General features: G+C 37.4%; 1 protein-coding gene and 1 pseudogene across 7 annotated transcripts in view; both read left to right on the top strand.

Annotated features, from left to right (window-relative positions):
- The window catches only part of MARK1 (microtubule affinity regulating kinase 1), a 143,042-nt gene that overhangs the window by 84,087 nt on the left and 34,625 nt on the right, over positions 1–24,330 (top strand). For all 7 annotated transcript variants that reach the window (XM_050761092.1, XM_050761074.1, XM_050761067.1 and 4 more), the window contains 3 exons: positions 9,722–9,778; positions 12,073–12,309; positions 12,399–12,518. In XM_050761092.1, coding sequence (XP_050617049.1) covers positions 9,722–9,778; positions 12,073–12,309; positions 12,399–12,518 — 414 coding nt within the window. The remainder of the gene's footprint in view (positions 1–9,721; positions 9,779–12,072; positions 12,310–12,398; positions 12,519–24,330) is intronic.
- Positions 14,954–23,531, top strand: LOC126937782 (histone deacetylase 1-like; annotated as a pseudogene).

Genomic DNA, 24,330 nt, shown 5'->3' with positions numbered 1-24,330 from the left:
CTCATATTTCCAGTTCAACTTGAATATGACTTATTACAGAAATAATAAAATAAGAAAAAATAAATTTATCTAGAATTTTATTTTTAATTTTTAGAACTGAAGTGATTGAAATAAGCATACATATAAGTTACCATAGAAATAGCAAATTAATGAATTGTAAATTGTAAGCATACATATAAGTTACCATAGAAATAGCAAATTAGTGAATTGTAAATTGTTCATAAAATTTACTAAAATTTAAGCGGACAATTTACTATATCCTAAACTTTTACTAAATTTAGAATTTTTAAAATGGCTCGCTACCTCTTCTGCCTGCATGAACACTTTAATTTTACAATTAAAGAGGTTCTGTAATCAATATGTTGGGAAAAGACCAAATACTGATATAAGTTCTTTCTCTAAGATATGTACATGTGTGTTAACATGTGAAACAAATAGAGAGAAGTCCTGAAAGGGAGGGGAAGAAAAAGCCTGTTTAACTTGTAACATGGCATTCTCCAAATTGACCATGAAATGAGTGTGTGTGTTTTGTGAAACCTCTGTTATTAATATCTCACAGAATTATTGCTTTTTGGAACACAATTTGTGAAATGCTTTATACCAAAGATGTGCATAGCCCTTTTATTTGGGATAGATTCCTAGAAATATTCATGTTAAAATAGCTGAACATAAAGACAACTGGTAATAAGGAAAACAACATTAAGAAACTGAATGGCATCCAACCACGTACTGTTAACTTATTTTCTATCCTGGGATGGAAGTTCAAGCTTACCCTTAAATAAAGTATTACACACATCATTTTTTTTATTTTTCTATTTTTTATTTTTCTTCCTTTTTAAATTATACTTTAAGTTCCAGGGTACATTTGCACAACATGCAGGTTTGATACATAGGTATACATGTGCCATATTGGTGTGCTGTACCCATCAACTCATCATTTACATTAGGTATTTCTCCTAAGGCTATCCCTCCCCCAGCCCCCCACCCCACGACAAGCCCCGGTGTGTGATGTTCCCCACCCTGTATCCAAGTGTTCTCATTGTTCAATCCCCACCTATGAGTGAGAATATGCAGTGTTTGGTTTTCTGTCCTTGTGATAGTTTGCTGAGAATGATGGTTTCCAGCTTCATCCATGTCCCTGCAAAGGACATGAACTCATCCTTTTTTATGACTGTGTAGTATTCTGTGGTGTATATGTGCCACATTTTCTTAATCCAGTCTATCATTGATGGACATTTGGGTTGGTTCCAAGTCTTTGCTGTTGTGAATAGTGCCACAATAAACAGACGTCTGCATGTGTCTTTGTAATAGCATGATTTATAATCCTTTGGGTGTATACCCAGTAATGGGATTGCTGGGTCAAATGGTAGTTCTAGTTCTAGATCCTTGAGGAATCGCCATACTGTCTTCCACAATGGTTGAACTAATTTATACTCCCACCAACAGTGTAAAAGCATTCCTATTTCTCCACATCCTCTCCAGCATCTGTTGTTTCCTGCCTTTTTAGTGATTGCCATTCTAACCATTCTAACTGGTGTGAGATGGTATCTCATTGTGGTTTTGATTTGCATTTCTCCAATGGCCAGTGATGAGCATTTTTTCATGTGTCTGTTGGCTGCATAGATGATTGTTTTGAGAAGTGTTCTTTGCCTACTTTTTGATGGAGTTGTTTGTTTTTTTCTTGTAAATTTCTTTGAGTTCTTTGTAGATTCTGGATATTAGCCCTTTGTAAGATGGGTAGATTGCAAAAATTTTCTCCCATTCTGTCGGTTGCCTGTTCATTCTGATGGTAGCTTCTTTTGCTGTGCAGAAGCTCTTTAGTTTAATTAGATCCCATTTGTCTATTTTGACTTTTGTTGTCATTGCTTTTGGTGTTTTAGTCATGAAGTCCTTGCCTATGCCTATGTCCTGAATGGTATTGCCTAGATTTTCTTCTAGGGCTTTGATGGTTTTAGGTCTAACATTTAAGTCTTTAATCCATCTTCAATTAATTTTTGTATAAGGTGTAAGGAAGGGATCCAGTTTCACCTTTCTACATATGGCTAGCCAGTTTTCCCAGCACCATTTATTAAACAGGGAATCGTTTCCCCATTTCTTGTTTTTGTCAGGTTTGTCAAAGATCAGATGATTGTAGATGTGTGGTGGTATTTTTGAGGCCTCTATTCTGTTCCATTGGTCTATATCTCTGTTTTGGTACGAGTACCATGCTGTTTTGGTTACTGTAGCCTTATAGTATAGTCTGAAGTCAGGTAGCATGATGCCTCTAGCTTTGTTCTTTTTGCTTAGGATTATCTTGGCAATGCAGGCTCTTTTTTGGTTCCATATGAATTTTAAAGTAGTTTTTTCCAATTCTGTGAAGAAAGTCATTGGTAGCTTAATGGGGATGGCATTGAATCTATAAATTACTTTGGACAGTATGGCCATTTTCGCGATATTGATTCTTCCTATCCATGAGCATGGAATATTCTTCCATTTGTTTGTGTACTCTTTTATTTCATTGAGCAATGGTTTATAGTTCTTGAAGAGGTCCTTCACATCCCTTGTAAGTTGGATTCCTAGGTATTTTATTCTCTTTGTAGCAATTGTGAATGGAAGTTCATTTATGATTTGGCTCTCTGTTTGTCTGTTATTGGTGTAGACGAATGCTTGTGATTTTTTGCACATTGATTTTGTATCCTGAGACTTTGCTGAAGTCGCTTATCAACTTAAAGAGATTTTGGGCTGAGACGATGGGGTTTTCTAAATATACATTCATGTCATCTGCAAACAGGGACAACTTGACCTCCTCTTTTCCTAATTGAATACCTTTATTTCTTTCTCTTGCCAGATTGCCCTGGCCAGAACTTCCAACACTATGTTGAATAGGAGTGGTGAGAGAGGGCATCCTTGTGTTGTGTCAGTTTTCAAAGGGAATGCTTCCAGTTTTTGCCCATTCAATATGATATTGGCTGTGGGTTTGTCATAAATAGCTCTTAGTATTTTGAGATACATTCCATCAATACCTAGTTTATTGAGAGTTTTTAGCATGAAGGGCTGTTGAATTTTGTTGAAGGCCTTTTCTGCATCTGTTGAGATAGTCATGTGATTTTTGTTGTTGGTTGTTTATGTGATGGATTACATTTATTGATTTGCATATATTGAACCAGCCTTGCATCCCAGGAATGAAGCCCACTTGATCATGGTGGATAAGCTTTTTGATGTGCAGCTGGATTTGGTTTGCCAGTATTGTGTTGAGGACTATTGCATCAATGTTCATTAGGGATATTGGTGTAAAATTCTCTTTTTTTGTTGTGTCTCTGCCAGGCTTTGGTATCAGGATGATGTTGGCCTCATAAAATGAGTTAAGGAGGATTCCCTCTTTTTCTCTTATTGGAATAGTTTCAGAAGGAGTGGTACCAGCTCCACTTTGTACCTCTGGTAGAATTCGGCTGTGAATCCTTCTGGTCCTGGACCTTTTTTGGTTGGTAGGCTATTAATTATTGCCTCAATTTCAGAGCCTGTTTTTGTCTATTCAGAGATTCAACTTCTTCCTGGTTAAGTCTTGGGAGAGTGTATGTGTCCAGGAATTTATCCATTTCTTCTAGATTTTCTAGTTTATTTGCATAGAGGTGTTTATAGTTTTCTCTGATGGTAGTTTGCATTTCTGTGGGATTGATGGTGATATCCCCTTTATCATTTTTCATTGCATCTATTTGATTCTTCTCTCTTTTCTTCCTTATTAGCCTTGCTAGCAGTCAATCAATTTTGTCTATCTTTTCAAAAAACCAGCTCCTATATTCATTGATTTTTTGAAGGGTTTTTTGTGTCTCTATCTCTTTCAATTCTGCACTGATCTTAGTTATTTCTTGCCTTCTGCTAGCTTTGGAATGTGTTTGCTCTTGCTTCTCTAGCTCTTTTAATTGTGATGTTAGGGTGTCGATTTTAGATCTTTCCTGCTTTCTCTTGTGGACATTTAGTGCTATAAATTTCCCTCTATACATGACTTTTAAATGTGTCCCAGAGATTCTGGTACATTGTGTCTTTGTTCTCATTGATTTCAAAGAACATCTTTATTTCTGCCTTCATTTTGTTATTTACCCAGTAGTCATTCAGGAGCAGGTTGTTCAGTTTCCATTTAATTGTGCGGTTTTCAGTGAGTTTCTTAATCCTGATTTCTAATCTGATTGCACTGTGGTCTGAGAGATAGTTTGTTGTGATTTCTGTTCTTTTACATTTGCCGAGGAGTGCTTTACTTCCAACTGTGTGGACAATTTTGGAATAAGTGTGATGTGGTGCTGAGAAGAATGTATATTCTGTTGATTTGGGGTGGAAAGTTCTGTAGATGTCTGAAACCTACTTCTGTCAACTCGTCAAAGTTATTCTCCATCCAGCTTTATTCCATTGTTGGCGAGGAGCTGCGATCCTTTGGAGGAGAAGAGGCGTTTTGATTTTTAGAGTTTTCAGCTTTTCTGCTCTGGTTTCTCCCCATATTTGTGGTTTTATCTACCTTTGGTCTTTGATGTTGGTGACCTACAGATGGCGTTTTGGTGTAGATTACCTTTTTGTTGATGTTGATGCTATTCCTTTCTGTTTGTCAGTTTTCCTTCTAACAGTCAGGTCCCTCAGCTGCAGGTCTGTTGGAGTTTGCTGGAGTTCTCCTCCAGACCCTGTTTGCCTGGGTATCACCAGTGGAGGCTGCAGAACGCAAATATTGCTACCTGATCTTTCTTCTGGAAACTTCATCCCAGAGGGGCAGCTGCCTATATGAGGTGTCTGTCAGCCCCTACTGGGAGGTGTCTCCCAGTTAGGCTACACGGGGGTCAGGGACCCACTTGAGGAGGCAGTCTGTCCTTTCTCAGAGCTTAGACGCTGTGCTGGGAGAACCACTGCTCTCTTCAGAGCTGTCAGACAGGGACGTTTAAGTCTGCAGAAGTTGCCTGCTACCTTTTGTTCAGCTATGCCCTGCCCACAGAGGTGGAGTCTAGAGGCAGTAGGCCTTGTTGAGCTGCAGTTGGCTCCACCCAGTTCAAGCTTCCTGGCTGCTTTGTTTACCTACTCAAGCCTCAGCATTTGCGAATGCCCCTCCCTCAGCCAGGCTGCTGCCTCACAGATGGATCTCAGACTGCTGCACTAGCAGTGAGCAAGACTCCATGGACGTAGGACGTGCCATGCCAGGCATGGGAGAGAATCACCTTGTCTGCTGGTTGCTAAGACCTTGGAAAAGCGCAGTATTTGGGTGGGGAGTGTCCCGTTTCTTCAGGTAGTCTGTCATGGCTTCCCTTGGTTAGAAAAGGGAAATACTCCGACCCCTTGTGCTTCCCAGGTAAGGCGACTCCCTGCCCTGCTTCGGCTCGCCCTCTGTGGGCTGTACCCACTGTCCAACCAGTCCCAATGAGATGAACCAGGTACCTCCATTGGAAATGCAGAAATCACCCGTCTGCTGCATCGATCACGCTGGGAGCTACAGACCGGAACTGTTCCTATTCAGCTGTCTTGACATGTATTTATTTATTTATTTATTTATTTATTGAGACGGAGTCTTGCTCTGTCACCCAGGCTGGAGTGCAGTGGTGCTATCTCGTCTCACTGCAACCTCCACCTCCTGGGTTCAAGTGATTCTCCTACCCCAGCCTCCCAAGTAGCTGAGACTACAGGCACAGAACACCACTCCCAGCTAATTTTTGTATTTTTAGTAGAGAAGGGGTTTCACCATGTTGGCCAGGCTGGTCTTGAACTCCTGACCTCAGGTGATCTGTCCACCTCAGCCTCCCATAGTGCTGGGATTACAGGTGTGAGCCACTGCACACAGCCACACACATCATTTTATATATTATTCATTTAATATCAGTCACAGTAGCTTTTGTTAGTAGCAGACCAGCAAGAAAGTTCCAGTTTGCATTAAATATTCCCATTGGAATCCTAATGTATATTTTAGAGATTATTGCTACTTACTCTTACTTTTTTAGGCACCTTGTTTTACTTATTTTTTGGTAGATGTAGAAAATTGTATGGGGTACTATATGGAATTAGAGAAGTTGGAAATGCCTGCTATTTTAAAGAGCTTTCCAACTTTGCTGGTAAGCGAGAGCAGGATAGGAGGTTGGGACATAGATATTTTTACAGATACAAATAATTACTAAAATTGGCATGGTTTTTGAAATAAAATCTGTAATATTTTGAAATCATCTTCATATTCTTTACATTGCAGAGACTGAATGCCCAATGAATGCTATTTAAATTGTAAAACAATGGGAAATATTTTATTTATAATTTATTTATTTACTGTAAATTTTAAATGTATTTAGTATCTATATATGTTTTCCCAAAACTAAAAAAGTTACTAAGTCTCATTTTTAGAAACCAGAGATATGTAAACATACATACACATATGCACACACGTACATTATTTTGTAGTTACCTGACTAAAGGTAAATTTACACTTAAATTTATTTTTGAGGAGCATGTTTTTATTTATGGATTTGATTTAAACTCTTACGGACTTAATGAATATACATTTACTTTTATTTTCTTTTTTATTTTAACAGTGAAAGAAAGTATGTGTTAATACTGTGTCAACAAGGATAAATGTATATACGTCCTTGACCTTACTCTTAGAAATACTGAAGACACTAGGACAGTTTAAGACCACTTAGCAGCCATTACCCATACAATGCTTTTACAAAATTCGTTAAGACTTGAGCCTACAAAAAAAAAAAAAAAAATCATAATATTGATTCAATTCTTGTAATATCAAGTCTACCACTTCAAGCATGGGGATTCCTGACCCACTTATAAGTATTAATAATTGCAAAGTAACCCTGATAACTCCACCTCAATGGAAAACACTGATGTGTGTGGTCTTACCGTCAGTTCCCAGCTGCCTATAAATCATGTTTTCAAGATCCATTAATAGAAGGCTCATAGGGAAGTTCCTATATCCTATTTATGGAAGTACAGAATGTTTTGAGATTGGAAGGTCTAGCTGTAAAATAATGCAGTAAAAATTGGGCTTGTGGAGGGGGATTCTTGCAGTGAGTCAGAAGGCAGAACTTCTTTCATGGCAGAAATTGTTCCCTGCTAAGCAATTGTGTTAATACTATAATAAACCACCACATTTGACTGATAGCTCAGACTTCATAGAGTTTGGGGAGAACACATGCTTAATGCAGAGGATTCTTCGTAATTATCTTTCCATTCTTGATGCTTTGAGGCTTAGGAAATGTTTGATTCCAGAAGTAAATATAGAACTGTTTTCATAGAGACCATTCTGTCTGACATGAGTTGCATGGCCTCTGATCATGTTTGATAACCAAATTATTATCTGTCGCATACCTTCAGTGGATCATACAAACGTGCCTAATAAAAGATAATGTCATTATCAGCAAATTTCTGTCACCCGTGATACAAAATAATCTTATAATACAAACATACTATAACCTATATAGTATGTCTAATAAAATATACATATAAATGTATATGTCTTTTGGCTAATGAACGTAATTTAGTGAAAATTGGGTATTAGAATTTTGAAACATATTGCTTAAGAAAACTAATACTACAAATGTTCATCATTAGATCCTTCTGTGTTTTTGGGAATCATACTTCAAATTGATTATAATCATTCCCAGTCACCCTGCCTAAGAACATCTAGTGGTTCTGTAGTACCTGCCTAGTTTTGACTTTTACCAACCTATTTGTCAAGATTTGACTCCCACTGTCACCATTTTTCCACCTCCTTTTCTTTAAATGATTTTTTGTTTGGTTTGGTTTTCTGGGGTTTTTTGTTTGTTTGATTGGTTGGTTGGTTTGTTGGTCTTTTTGTTTGTTTGTTGTGTTTGAGACAGGGTCTCACTCTGTTATCCAGGTAGGTGTGCAGTGGTGTGAGCATGGCATACTGCAGCCTCAACCTCCTAGGCTCAAGAAATCCTCCTGCCTCAGCCACCTGTGTAGCTGGGACCACAGGTGCACACCACCACACCTAGCTAATATTTTTATTTTTTGTAGAGATGAGGTCTCACTGTGTTGTCAAGGCCTGGTCTTGAACTCCTGGCCTCAAGCGATCATCCTCCCACTTCAGCCTCCCAAAGTGCTGAGATTACAGGCATGAATCCTACCTGCTTTTCAAATAAACAGTTCCCCTGTCATTAATGCATTTCACCACCTCCCCATCTCCAGATCTCCACATTTTAAAATATTTCTGTCCTTCAAGGATGGCTTAGAGCAAATATCACCTCCTTCAGGAAGCATTTCCAACTGAAATTATTCTTTATTTTTTATGATACTCTTTTAAAAAGGTAGAGTTCTATGATTCTACCTTGTATTATAGGGGAATAATATATACCTCTCTATATACAATATATAGAAAGGTAATAATATATATCTCTATATATAATATATACCTCCATAATACAAGGTATATAGAGAATATATACCTTATTTTCTCTTCTTAATCAGATTGTAAGCGCCTTAAGGACAGAGTCCAATTAGTATTCATTTTTGTATTTGCCTAGCAACCAGCACATTTTCTTGCACATAGCAGGTACTCAATAAACTGTTGAATCAAAATGAATTAAATGGAATTGTATATTACTCATTGTGTGTTGATTATTTTGTTTTGAATTCATGTTTTCTCTCTCTTCAAACCATTTTAATATACATTAGAATAATTTTACAATACTGAAATATCAGTTCACTTCTACTTTGAAGGTTTTTTTTCCCACCTATATTCCTATTAGCATGGTCATACTTCACATCACCTTTATACTTGAGAAAAAAATCTCATTTTTGTCTCCATTTGTAAATGCCTAACATTCAAACTGTTTTTATATTTAACTGAATTCACAGAATTGAATGTTCTGATGTACATTAAAATGACCGTCCTTCTATTCATCAGATGTAATTATATGTAAAAAATAGTTCTTAATTGATTGCTATCAGATTCTATTTCTGTATTTTATGTAATAAAGAACTATCATAGAATTGTTTATAATCTATTTCTGTCATACTTTTGGCCTTTAAACTGTTGGGTTCCTCCTGTTTAGTCCTTGTCTCCAAAGAGCTCTGTGTGATGGTTAAAAATTATGGCTGCATACAAAATCAAGTTACAGGCATAGAATACTTCACCTGACTGAATTAGTGACAGGTTTAAGATTGAATTTCATTTTTCCCTCTTTTCTATTGCTGATCACATTTCTTTTTAAGGCTCAAAAACTTTCCTTTCTCTTTATATATGAATAGATAAATATAGGTATTGCTAAATACCTCATCGATAAGTTCTTAGTGAATTGGCCTCACTAAAGAAACATGCCTTGAACACATTTGTTGTAATTCCTAGAATAGAGTTTTGCTTTTTTAACTTGAGACAATTATCTTAAAATAGTAATTCATGTGTGTCAAAGCTTTTATTTCAACACTATAGTAAACCATTTGACCAAAACTATAAATTGTACACATTCAGTCACATAAACAGAGAACTATAAATGATCCATATGACATCTTCACAGCCTCTGACAGAGAAATATTTTATTGTATTTTAGTAAGAGAATATTATTTTTCCAAATTTTCTGCACTTAACAGCGAAAATTTCATCGCTTTAATGTGTATAGTTTTCTGAACTAAAGACATAGCGTATTTATTAAATACTACCTTGAAATCCAAGTTAGTAATTTATCTAAATTGGAGATGATTATTGGGGAAAATTTTTTTTAATAGTTTGACTCTTTTATCCAAATATTTATTCCAGATTGTATCTGCTGTACAGTATTGTCATCAAAAGTGCATTGTTCACCGTGATCTTAAGGTAAGCTTCTGATTGTAATTTTAAAAAAAAATCTTTATTATTAACGTATGTTTAATAATAATATTAGAACTGTCTTATTGCCTAACTGTGCTACTAGACACTATACAAGTAGTTAGTTTTTGATTCTCACAGCAGCTTTATGAAAGGTAATATTTTCACTGAGCAAATGAAGAAAATATAAGTGAGAAGTTATCTAGCTTTAGAGGTTAGAGGATTTGATTCACTATTAATTAGTTTGCTTTAATTGCATAGATATGGAACTTTATTCCCAGCCAAAAGTGTGGGACCTCAGACAGAAGCAAAGTCAGAGCACAGACCCATGTTTCCCTTACATAAGAGACAGTATTCACACTCTACCTTAAAGCTCAAAGAACTAAGGAAAGTTTTAAAACATTTTTATGAACACTAAATGCGTATAATAGTATAAATGAGCATACTTTGGAATAAGAAATGTGTAGTTAGTCAATAAATGGTTGTGCCACATAGATTGTTTAAAAAATGAAAGTGGAAGGACCCTGGGCTAAAATGTTTACATGTTTTTTTCCTTTTTTCTCTAATCTTCCAAATTTAATTTTCATTGTCCTGTACGTAAGAGTCTTATTTTTCTTTTTCACTTTTTTCCTCATCAACTTTATCAACTACTTGCACCAGTTTGGGTTATGTTTGAATATATTATCCTAAACAGTTGTCAAAAGTCAAGTCTAATTCTGTATTTTAGCTTCATTTTTCAGAGCTTATGAATTTTCTGTTGCTCCCAATTTTTCTATTTCTTGATTTCCTTCCTTGGCTATTTTAAGGGGAATCACTTCCATGACGAATGAGAAAGAAAAGAACTGTTCCCCTGCTTCTGTGTTTAACTCCCAGTTTATCATCTCATTTTTTATATGAAAAAAATCTGCAAAAAATAATAATGTTCAAAACCTTGTGTTTTCCCTCCAGTCCAGTAGAGAGAGTTTTCCTATACACTCCTGGAAGGAGACCTCAGAACCCCTTGCAGCTCTTCTCTTCTGAGGCAGCTTGGATACTTTGATATCCATCCAGACATTTTTAGAGAAAGTCCAGCTTGCTCAAAAACAGCTTCAGAAATTTACAGTGACCAGGCCCTTACATCAGAACATCAAAATAACCTGGTTTTGTCACAGTTCAAAAATGTTACAATCTATTATAAATTTTTCCAAATGTATGTGCTTTTATAGTATTTATGTAATAAATGATACCCCATTTTTATTGTATATTTTGGGTTCTAGGTGTATCTGCATTTTCCAAAATAAAATGAAAACAAATATCCCAAGCTAGTATACCACAAAAAAGAAGAAAAGAAAGGTTGTGGCAGGTAGGGAGGGAAGAGATATATGATGGGCAGAGTGCTTGACTCTTATGATTGTTGGACCTTGTAGTAATATAGAGAAATCTGATTTTTGTTTTAGTCAAATTTTATTTCTTTTTGAAACCTGATAAAACACATCTACAAAGTAACCTATACCTTTGTTAGTCTATCCATCCATTGTAATAGAGTTTGAAATAAAACATGTACAAAAACAAGTCCTTTATTGAATTGCTTCTGTTTACAAAAGGGACATGTAAAATATTGTCTTTGAGTGATTCTGCTTTAGGATTTTGGAAAACCATCTCAAAACATGGAAAATTCACTGCTTTCTATGTAAAATATATGTCAAGAAGAGAATCTAGTTTTAAAACAGCAAAAAGAAGCTTAAAACAGACAAGATATAATAGAGGCTGTATTTTTTTGGTCATGTTTTACTGAAACAGTAGTTTGTTAAGGAAGCATTCTACAAGAGAGGACAAAGGAATGAATTAGTAGTCACAGAACCCCTGACAGGCAGTTACTGTAGATATACCTTTGAGCCTAGCATTAACCAACAATACCCTATTAAAATAGAGCTCCTTTGGGTAATCATGTTGGTTTAAGGCCAAGATGGATTAGTATTGTGCTCTTTAGAGTAGGTCATACTAAGGTACACTTCTAGGATGTTTCTGACTATGAGGGAAAAAATGAGTTTAAAATAACCTATGAAAGAAAATGGGTTTTAAATAACCTTTCTTAAGTAGTTGCATATATGCATATAAAGAGAGCTTTCCTTTTATAGCGTTAAAATTTAGTCTTATATAGATGTAATTCAGAATGCATTGAAGTACCATACTGGGCTTCTAAATTTGATACTACATTTATAAATGAGAGACGAGATGTAAGTTTGGAAGCTAAAACACTTTTAACGAATATTTTTATTTTATGTAGGCTTTTTACATTGTTCTTTTTATTATTTTCCTCTTAGGCTGAAAACCTTCTCCTTGATGGTGATATGAATATTAAAATTGCTGACTTTGGTTTTAGTAACGAATTTACAGTTGGGAACAAATTGGACACATTTTGTGGAAGCCCACCCTATGCTGCTCCTGAGCTTTTCCAAGGAAAGAAGTATGATGGGCCTGAAGTGGATGTGTGGAGTCTGGGCGTCATTCTCTATACATTAGTCAGTGGCTCCTTGCCTTTCGATGGCCAGAATTTAAAGGTATCAGCTAAATTTTATATTAATGTTTTATCCCCAAGTATGATTATTTCAAAAACCAGTTACAAGTGCTTTCTTTCACTTTCATTAAGGAACTGCGAGAGCGAGTTTTACGAGGGAAATACCGTATTCCCTTTTACATGTCCACAGACTGTGAAAATCTTCTGAAGAAATTATTAGTCCTGAATCCAATAAAGAGAGGTAGCTTGGAAGTAAGTAAATTTTTATACTCCAAATTTAAATTTTAACAATTAAAATATTCCAGAAACTGAAGAGCATTTTTCTCCAATGTTTTCTTAGGAAAATTGCCAGATTATCTAATCTGCCTGTTGTTTAGAGGTAGGGAAAATGACATGACTTTTTTTCACTAGTTTTTTTCACTTTCAAAAGTTGCCACAGTAGCTGTCTCTAAAAACTATTATTTCCTCTTTGTTCTGTAGTGCCATGCTAAATTAAAACAACACAAAAATAGAGGTTAAATCCACTTTTAGTTAGAGAAGGAGGAAAACGTAGCCTCTGTCAGAAATTGCGTTGTCGAAAACAGAAACCTTGTTTTTAGTAAGTTCTCAATAAATATTTCAAGGATAAAAGAAAATAGTGAAAATTCTAATCTAGTGAATATTTCACAGCTATATCTGACATTGGTATCTAGCATTTAAAAATGCAATAGAAACCTCTCAACTTTAGTAAAGAAAATTTACAAATATTTAAGTAGAACATATTGGAAACAGGCATTTCATTTCTTAACACATTGTTGTGTTGCCTACATACATTCCATATATGAGGTTATTTATAATAATAGACACCATTATAAATGGACTAAGTATGTTACAGGCAAGCAAGTTCACATAACCAAAATGTCTAGTATTTTTTTTCTTCTGGCGCTGCAGTTAGAATAATTTATTTCTTAAGTATTTTGCCCATCTGTTTTTAAGAATGATATTTTAGACTTTACTAACATAATTTCAGAGATTCAGCATGCATTATTCACTAGTACTTTCTGTCTTCTTTTATTCGCCTTAATAGAAAGGTAGAGAATTCAGAGAATTAACCTCATATAAACTGTACTTTTTTAGTGTAGCAATGGGGCTTTCTGGCACGGACTTCATGCTGCTTAGGAGGCAGCCTTATAGTGAGCCATCCCTGTGTACAGAGCTCTCAGGTTAGTGTGGGCTTTGTAATTTTATTTCCACAAATATTTTTCAGTAGAAGATACAGCATGTTTTGATGGAAGTTAAGGGATGGTGACTTCCACTGGGAAATTATTTTAAATGCTTTGTGTCAGTTCATCAATGATAAGGATTTTTTTACTGAATTATTTGTTTAAATGGTATTAGTTATATCTTACAAATTTTGTGGGCTTTTCCCCCTTTTTGGGGGTAAAAAAATTATGATAGTAATGCTTTAGTAGAGAACATGTACTATATAATGCCCACTTTTATGTCACTTATTTTGAAAGCTTTCCATCATTATTCATAGAAGAATTAGGTGAAATATTTAAAAAGCTAAAATTCTTGACTCTCATATCAGTTCTAAAATAATGAACTTTAGAGAACATGTCTTGTAATCCTGCTTTGTGACTTTTATCGTAAGAACCCCACTTTACCTGAGTGTCACTTAATAAAATGCCCAGAGTTGAAGCAACAGCTTAGCTAATGAGCAGAGCAAAAAGAATATACAAAAATTATTTTGGGGGAATAGATATTACAGATCTCTGTGGACAGTAGATAAGATGTGCTGATGCCTTAAAGATGATTAATTTATAGTAGCCAAACACATTAGTCTTTTATCATTAGTATTAAAGTGTTGAGGATTAAAATAGTAGAGTGCTTTGAGTTGAATTTAAAAGCCAAATTTTTATTACTGAAATATTTGATCATCAGAAGCTCATTCCAACATATTTCAGTATAGTCTGCAGCTTTCTGTTCCAGCTTACCAAAACAAAGTTTTTCAGCTATGAAAACACGAGTTCCCACTGGAAATATTATCATAATATTATAGATATTACTATGCAAAGGCTGATTTGCTTCACAGTTCCCAAAAATGACTTTCCAGGGAAACTTGACACCATTTTTTTAAATAGAAATATTTCTTGGCCGGGCGCGGTGGCTCAAGCCTGTAATCCCAGCACTTTGGGAGGCCGAGGCGGGCGGATCACAAGGTCAGGAGATCGAGACCACAGTGAAACCCCGTCTCTACTAAAAATACAAAAAAAAATTAGCCGGGCGCGGTGGCGGGCGCCTGTAGTCCTAGCTACTCAGGAGGCTGAGGCAGGAGAATGGCGTGAACCCAGGAGGCGGAGCTTGCAGTGAGCCGAGATCGCGCCACTGCACTCCAGCCTGGGCAACAGCGTGAGACTCCGTCTCAAAAAAAAAAAAAAAAAAAAAAAAAAAAAAGAAATATTTCTTATACCAAACCTTAAGAAACTCTCCTAGAAATATTGGTGACTTCAAAAATTGTTAGTCTTCACTTTTATTTTTCCAACGAATTTTATTAGCATTACAGTAAAAAATCTGTAAAGTTTTTTAAAGCCATTTTCAAAATACTCAATCTGTATTATGTAAACATAACATTTTATGTGTTAGTAATGTTTTATATCATGTTCCATTTTTTTTTTAACCTTAGAAGATTTTGATATGCATTCTTGCTTTGTCATAAGAATGCACTCCTTTGTTTTTAATAGCTGTGTTATTCTCCTTGGGTAACATATCATAATTTATTTAACTATTCTATGTTTATTGCACATCTGAGTTGTTTCCATTGTTTTTGATAAAAGCAATGTGGTATACTTTTTTCCCCTTTGGGATATATGCTTAGATAAATTCTTCAGAGTGGAATTACCGGGCCAAAGGGTGCAAGTGATCAGATAGCTCTTTTATCATTGCCAAAAGATGTGTGTGACCCAAGGCTTTTGAACGTACCTGTTCTCCATAGCTTGATTCAATATTGGATATAAATTCTAGTATTTGATGCCTTGCTTTAATTTGTATTTCTTTTATTAGCAATAAAATGGAACATTTTTAATGAATAGTTTGTGCTTCTTCATGTATAAGCTCTCAGTGTCTTTTAACTACTTGTCTTAAGGAGTCTGGTTAAGAAGCCTCATAGATTGGTACCAACTTTGTATATTTTAATATAAAATATTTTTCTGGTAATTTCCACATTTTGAAAAAGTGGAACATCATGAATGTTTTTTCAGTGTACTTTAGTGTCATGAATTATTGATTAGAGTATCCTCTATACTTTCTTCACTATATATTTTTCTAATATTGAAATTTGATTTAGAGAATCTTACATGGTTGCTTATCATTTCAAACTTATTTAACTTACCTTTCTGTTGCTACCAGACATAACTGTATATTTTATTAAAATGTTTCTTAAAGACTCCTAAGTTAAATGCCTTATTTATCATCTGTGAAAATAAAAATTAATGAAATTAGTTTCACATTCTACTAGCCTATGGTTTGTTTCTAGGCATAAGCAAACAGTTATATAATTTTTTCAGGTTATATATGTAAATGTTGTCAGCTCTTTCTAATTGTACTAGTCTGGAACTTCCATGTGTGATACTGTCCTCATTATGATTTTAAAAGGATTTGTGCTTTATGTTGTACACTATTGTTTTTTAAACCCATTTATTGGAATATTGGTATGTCTAGATTTTTTTATTAGAAAGAAACTGAAAAACTTTTCTGCTTTCCCTGTTCTGTACATGTTCATTCATTTTTCCAGTCTTTAGCCAAGATGGACTGTATTACCTTTCAAAATAATGCAAAATTTGAGCCTGAAGCAAAGCTCCTCTTATTACCCTCTCTTTGTCATCATTGGTCCTCCAAAAAAGTGTTTATTTTGACTTTTAATACTTAATTTTTCAGCTGTTACTAAAATAATCTTTACAGTCTTGTTTATGTCTGCCAAGTGACAGTAAAGCAAAAAAATCAATTAATTCATAATTTTTTAATGAAAGATTTCTGTTACAAATTCAGAAGCATATAGTATGTTTTACAAAGGTTGAAATAATTTAAGTAAAATTATTTCTGTCTGGCCATTCTAAATTCCATATTTTTAAAATGTGCACCTAAGGCCACGCTTGATGGCTCAGGACTGTAATCCAGATACTTTGGGAGGCCAAGGCGGGCAGATCACCTAAGTCCAGGAGATCGAGACCAGCCTGGGCAACTTGGAAAAACCCTTTCTCTACATTAGCTGGGCGTGGTATCACACATCTGTAGTCCTAGCTACTCAGGAGGCTGAAGCAGGAGGATTGCTTGAGCCCAGGAGGTTGAGGATGCAATAAGCCATGATTGCGCCACTGGACTTGCAGCCGGGATGACAGAACAAGACCCTGTCTCCAAATAAAATAAGATAAAATAAAATAAATGTGCACCTAAGTATAGAGTGTATATTTCCCATAGCTAGTTTAATTCATCTGATCAATTGTTTTGCTAATATAACTCTCAGGCAGTCATTTATGTTCATTGGCACTGATGGCTAGGGTAAACTTTGTTTTGTTAATTTTGGAAGTTTTTTGTCCTCTAGTTTCTCATGAGATATATGAAATGAAATCGGAGTGGATGAGTTTATTCAACTAATTTCTGTGTCTAGTGCAGTTTGTTGGCCTAGTTATTTATACCATGCCTGAAACCACCCAGACTAGGGTTACGTGAGCTCTCTCCTGTCATGCAGTACCTCAGTTTTCTGGTAACGTTTCTCCCTAGACTTTTAATGTCAATTCTTTTGGTTACCATGAAAGAATTTTACATAGGCATGAGGTTCACACAACTAAGGGCAGGTAGTCCATATCTCTCTTCCCTTTCATGTATCCATTCTTTGTTGCTTTCTATGCTTTATTTTTGGAAAAAGACCCTCAGATTTTGAATTAACAGAGTTAAACCCCACATCTTCCCTTTCTTAAGGAGATCTTCTTTCCAACCTTTATTTTCCGTTCTGAGATTACTTTTATTCTGCTTTGAAATACAACTGTTGTTGTGAGAGAAACTGCTAAGCAGACTCTTGGTGATTCCCAGTGACTAGAATAATAATAATAAAGGGAAACAAAACTGTTGATTCTCTCATTGCTGCCCAATTCTCTTTCCTTATCACTGCATTTTCTACTTTTCCTGACTCAACCTAGCCTCAAATCTAGTTTTGTGTGAGAATTAGCAGTCAGTCCTTCTGTGTCCACCTATTGTTTTTTTTCCTGTGCTAATTATAAAATGTAGTATAAAATGTATTCTTTCATTGTATATGATTCATGTGCTTAGTAAAAGAAGGGTGCCTCCTCACTGTTCCTCACATCCTTCTGCCATGACTTTGCACCATTCCAAATACTGCTTATATTTCAAATCAGTTTACATCCTGTCCCCTTACGGTTCCTTCCCTGAAAATCCCAGCCCACACTTCGAGTTGTTCTTTTGGTCTTTATTAAAACTCACTGCTAATAGCACAACTTTAAATAGTTAATTCTATTGTGTATTCAAATAGTTTTGGCTGATGCCTGTAATCCCAGCACTTTGTGAGGCCCAGGCGAGCGGATCACCTGAGGTCAGGAGTTTGAGACCAGCCTGGCCAACATGATGAAACCCCGTCTCTACTAAAAATACAAAATTTAGCTGGCCGTGGTGGCGAGCGCCTGTAATCCCAGCTTCTGGGACGCTGAGGCAGGAAAATCGCTTAAACCCAGGAAGTGGAGGTTGCAGTGAGCTATCGCACCACTGCACTCCAGCCTGGGCATCAGAATAAGATTCCATCTCAAAAACAAACAAAAAAATAGGCCGGGTGCAGTGGCTCACGCCTGTAATCCCAACACTTTGGGAGGCCCAGGTGGGTGGATCACCTGAGGTCAGGAGTTTGAGACCAGCCTGGCCAGCATAATGAAACCCCATCTCTACTAAAAATAGAAAATTTAGCTGGCCATGGTGGTGAGCGCCTGTAATCCCAGCTACTTGGGAGGCTGAGGCAGGAGAATCACTTGAACCCGGGAAGTGGAGGTTGCAGTGAGCTGAGATTGCACCACTGCACACCAGCCTAGGCAACAGAATGAGATTCCATCTCAAAAACAAAAAAAAAAGTAGGCTGGGTGCAGTGGCTCACACCTGTAATCCCAGCATTTTGGGAGGCCCAGGTGGGCGGATCACCTGAGGTCAGGAGTTCAAGAGCAGCCTGACCAACATGGAGAAACCCCATCTCTACTAAAGATACAAAATCAGCCAGGCATGGTGCCCATGCCTGCAATCCTAGCTACTTGGGAGGCTGAGGCGGGAGAATTACTTGAACCTGGGAGGCGGAGGTAGCAGTGAGCCGAGATTGTGCCACCGCACTCCAGCCTGGGTGACAGAGCAAAACTCTGTCTCAAAAAAAAAAAAAAAAAATTAAAAAAAAATTTAGATTTCATAAGTAAATCTCATTTCCCCAAATAACAGATCACTTTTAAGGGTTTGATCCATGTATATATTTATTCTGACAGGAACATGTGGATATGAAATGAGCAACAAATAAATGCAATTTAACTGAGAAACATCGGAAAATTATCTTCATTTTCCTTCTAATTGCTTATCTCTCAGCTATCAAATCTGCTATTGCTCCTATATTTCTTGCTTAATTTATAGAAACCCTATTCTGCCAGGCACCTGATTTAAAATTGTCAGAACCCTCTTATATTCCATCAATTCCCTCAGAACCAAAATGAATCTTTTCATCAAGTGCAATAGATTATGCTTCTGGTTTCTTTCTTCCATTTCCTCATGTCTAGTTCAGTCCTCTGTTCTCTTTCCTGGACATTATAACAACTTTGTAAGGTGTCTTCTTGTTGCTAATCTCTGGATTCTGTCTTACCCAGGGATCTTGTAGCAACATTATTTTGAAACACTACCTTGTTCAAAAACAGGCATCTGTAGTGAGAAAAAACAGCACATAAGGCACAGCCTTTGTCCTCAAGGACTTTAAATAACGTGGAGATAAACCTATACACAACTAACTGTAATCAAAGGTAGAGTTTAATAATAGTAACACTAGGATATAAGCAGAGTTCCATGGGAACACAGGAGAAGGACAGATAAGTGATTAAGATGAGGTTTTATTCATTCAGTTTACAAATACGTACTGACCATTTAGTGCTGGGTACTTTTAGGTGTTGGATATGCAATATTGAACAAACCAGACGTGGATCATTCTTTGATTGGGTTTATGGTCTAATGGTGGAGATACATGATTAACAGGTAAACCAAAATATTACATAACAACAACCTTCATTCAATTGTAGGCAAAGATCGGGGTGCCATGAAAGAGAGTAACAGAAAGGGCCCAGACTTTATGTGGTCATTTTGAAATAAAAAGGAACTTAGGTGGGAAGATGGGGAAAACATTCTAGGCAAATATCTTTGTCTTTTATTCCACTGAGAAAATACAAACCAAAAGTCATAAGTACTCTTCACTTCCCATTCCCATACCTTAAACATTACTGTTGAGACGAACTGATGAGAGGGACGGGAGGCAAGCAAGATGACGCAGACACAGGGCACCAGGAGGAAAGTCTGTTACTACCAGGATGGGGATGTTGGAAGTTACTCTTATAGACAAGGCCATCCAATGAAGCCTCACCAGATCTGCATGACTTATAATTTGCTGCCCAACTATGGTCTCCACTGAAAAATAGAAATCTGTCACCCTCACAAGCCCAGTACTGAGGAGATGACCAAGTACCATGGGGATGACTACATTAAATTCTTGCGCTCAATCCATTCAGATTACATGTTCGAGCTCAGCAAGCAGATGCAGATTCAACATCGGCAAGGACTGTTCAGTATTTGATGGCCTGTTTGAATTCTTACAGTTGTCTACTGGTGGCTCAGTGGCAAGTGCTGTGAAACTTAATAAGCAGCAGATAGACATCGCTGTGAACTGGGCTATGGGCCTGCACCATGCAAAGAAGCCTGAGGCATCTCTGGCTTCTATTACATTAATGACATTGTCTTGGCCATCCTGGAACTGCTAACGAATCACCAGAGGGTGCTATATATTGACTTTGATATTCACCACGGCGATGGGATGGAAGAGGCCTTCTATACCACAGACTGGGTCATGACTGTGTCTTCTCCTGAGTATGGAGAGAACTTTTCAGGAACTAGGGATCTACAGGATATTGGGGCTGGCAAAGGCAAATATGCTGGTAACTACCTGTTCTGAGATGGGATTGATGACAAGTCTTATGAGGCCATTTCAAGCTGGTTGCGTTCAGAGTAATGGAGATGTTCCAGCCTAGTGCAGTGCTCTTACAGTGTGGCTCAGATTCCTTATCTGGGGACTGGTTAGGTTGCTTCCATCTGATCATCAAAGCACTTGCCAGCCTGTCATGGTGGCTCATGCCTGTTCTCAGCACTTTGGGAGGCCGAGGCGGGAGGCTCACTTGAGGTCAGGAGTTTGAGACCAGCCTGGCCAACATGGTGAATCCCCGCATCTACTAAAAATACAAAAATTAGTCAGGCATGATGGTGCACTTCTGTAATCCCAGCTATTCAGAAGGCTGAGTCATGAGAATCACTTGCACCCAAGAGGCGGAGGTTGCAGTGAGCCGAGATTGCGCCAGGGCACTCCAGCATGGGGCACTCCAGCATGGGGAACTGAGTGAGACTCCATCTCAAAAAAAAGTGGCGGGGGGTCCATGCCAAGTGTGTGGGATTTGTCAAGAGCTTTAACCTGCCTATGCTGATGCTGGGAGGAGGTGGTTCATCATTTGTAATGTTGCCTAGTGCTGGACCTATTAGACAGGTGTGGCCCTGGATACAGAGATCCCTAATGAGCTTCCATACAGCGACTACTTGGAATAGTTTGGATCAGATTTCAAGCTTCACATCAGTCCTTTCAGTATGACTAACCAGAACACAAATAGTACTTGGATAAGATAAACAGCGACTGTTTGAGAACCTCAGAATGCTGCCCCACACACCTGGGTCCAAATGCAGGTGATTCCACAGGATCCGTCCCTGAGGAGAGTGGCGATGAGAGTGAAGAAGACCCTGACAAATACATCTCGATCTGTTCCTCTGACAAACGAATTGCCTGTGAGGGAGAGTTCTCCGACTCTGATGAGGTGGAAGAGGGTGGCCACAAGAACTCTTCCAACTTCAAAAAAGCCAAGAGAGTCAAAACAGGATGAAAAAGAGAAAGACCTAGATGAGAAGAACAAAGTCACAGAAGAGGAGAAAACCAAGGAGGAGAAGCCAGAAGCCAAAGGGGTCAAGGAGGAGGTCAGGTTGGCCTGAAAAGACCTCTCCAGCTCTGGCTTCTTGCCAAGTCCCCCGCCTTTCTCCACCAACACCTCAGATTTTATACTTCTATTTCTCTGTGTATTTATAGGAAAATTTATTAAATATAAATCCCAGAGACTAGACAGAAACCAAGGCCTTGAGCCCAGGGCAGCTATGCTGGGTGAACTCTTCTAGGAGCTGCCTTGCCACTCATCCTTCCATCCTTCCCCAGTTCTTAACTTTGAGCCATAAAGAGCACCAGGTCTGGGTGAAAGGGATACTTTTATGCAACCGTAAGACAAAATCCTGAAATGCCAAATGCCTGCTTAGTAGCTTTGGAAAGGTGCCCTTACTGAACATTCTAGAAGGGATGGCCAGATCTTCAAGGGTCTCCTGTTCTTTTCAGGCTCCTAATGTAACATCAGCCATTTTTAGATTGGCTCTGTTCTCATACCTTCCCAGTGGCTTCAAGTGAGCCGAGAAACTGACACTGCGTGCCCTTTGTCTTCCCCTAATTCTGCAGGTGGAGGTTGGTGGTCTAGTTTCCTTTTTGAGATACTGTTTTCATTTTTGAGACTCTTTGTAATAAAATGGTACATTTCTATACAAAAAAATTAAATTAACTATTTAGACCCCATGTCTCCCCACTGCCTGTCATAGTGGAAAGATGTCTTTTCTCTTGTTGAAAACTTTACTCATCTGTTTGCTGGATTTGGTTATCTACCTTCCTTTTCAGTATCTCACCCCTTCAAAAAGGCTCTCTCTTCTGTAACCAACTGAACCTTGTCTCTACTGACTCCTTTTCCTCAGCTTTTATACATACTTGAATCTTGAATCTCCTCCACTAAAAAAGGCATCCTTCAACCCGGTAATCCCCTTTCAGTGCTGCCATCTTGCTCCTCCTTTGTAGTGAGCCCTTTTGAAGAGTATCTACATTTAAACCATCACCCATTCCTCACCAATCCATTTACCTTCTGGTTCCTAATGCCACCACTCCACTGAAACTTCCCCCAGCAAAGTCCCCCATCTCTATTGCTAAACACACAGGTTACTTATTTAGGTGTCACCTTATTTGACCATTTGGCCATATTTGACAGGACAGCAGTTTCTCCTCTTCGAAGAACTCTTTCGTTGCCTTCCATGTCATGCTCTGCGGGTTTTTCTTTTTGGATTTCTTTTCTTTCTAACCTTTAAGTACTAGTGTTCCTTGAGGCTGTACTCTGAGACCTCTTCTATTTATTCTTAACACTATTCATTCTTCCTGGAGAATCCCACCCACCCCACAGCTTTTATACAGCATCCTCTGTAGGCTAAGGATTCCTAAGTCTCAATCCCTAGCCCAGATTTCTCTTGAGCCTCAGAGTAAAGTATCAGAGTAATTACAGTACATGTTTATTGAGATATCCCATAGTGCCTCAAACTCAGCTTAAGCTGTCTAAAACCGAGCTCCATCTTTCTCCATCCATTCTTCCCTCTGTGCGTTTGATATCTCAGTGAATGATACCAACCTCTCAATTCAGTTGTCTGAATAAGAAATTTGGGCATTGTCTTCAATTTCTTCTTCTTTTCATCTCTCCCCAATATCCAGTCATGTAGATACATGGATATCCATCCTTCATAATCATGAATTGTGATTATGAAGTTCCATAAAACTGCATAAATCATTAAGTTTTGTTCATTTTTACCTGCAAAATATTGAAAATGTCTTTTGTTTCCCTATTGCCATTGCGTACCTTTAAATTGGAGTGTCATCATCTCTCTCCTAGATTTAGCTGAAGCCTCTTACATGATTTATGTGCCTCTAATCTTGAACCCCTCTAACTCACTCCCTACATACTGGCCAGAGAGACTTTTCAAAATCATACCATTGAGAGATAACCATTACATGCTGGTTTTGCCTGAGGGCCTCTTTACACCTGCATTTTCTCTCCTGGTTCTTTGTCTTCCTTCCACTTCCTTTTTGCATGATTAACCCGTATTTATTCTACCTGAATCTAACTTTTTACTTACTTAGTATTCTACTATTTATTAATCTTATTCCACTTGTTATTATTTTCAAACTTGTAATCTTAAATTTGAGAACATCAATAAGGACTTAAATTGATTTGAGGAACTAGAAGTATTCTGTGTCTAGCTCATGTTTGTTATTTTTCTTTTTTGTCTTTCTCATTCATTATCATAACAACAAATGTCCAAAGAACTCCCATTAAAAAGTAATGTGTTAATAAAAGGACAGTCAGATTCCTTTGTTTGTACTGATACGTGTGTGGAGGGGTAAGATTTGTTATGGATTTACTTTATATATGCTTAAAGACTTTTAAGCATCAGCTGAGCTACTACTTCCGTATGCCTTCCTTACTTCCTCTGCTTGTGCAGCTGTAGAATTGAATCAATAACGGTGTCAAGGAGTAGATGGCTGGATTGGAGCTTGATCAGTGTGGGAGGAACTGTGTGTACTGTATAACTGTCCTTAAGTAGTTCAATATGTTCTCTGAGGGTTTTCTATGTATTCACCTTCCAACCTATGAAATTCTGCCAACAACAAAATTTTATTTCTACAGATGCTTGTGCCTGACTCTTGCCCAGGCTTCTGTCAGACATAATGTTTGAGAGGGGAGAGGGAAGGAACAGGAAAGGCCTTAGTATTTTGAGAAATTGTGTGGCAACTTTTGCATCTCTGCTTTGCCCATTTTTTTTTCCTCCTGATGTTCACCCACCTCAACACTTTTCCCTTATTGATGAATATCACTAAAGACACATGGTAGAATTATTTGTAGTA

The sequence above is a fragment of the Macaca thibetana genome, chromosome 1 (assembly GCF_024542745.1).
Source record: "Macaca thibetana thibetana isolate TM-01 chromosome 1, ASM2454274v1, whole genome shotgun sequence".
Classification (NCBI taxonomy): Eukaryota; Metazoa; Chordata; class Mammalia; order Primates; family Cercopithecidae; genus Macaca; species Macaca thibetana.
This window is presented reverse-complemented; position numbering and strand designations above follow the sequence as displayed.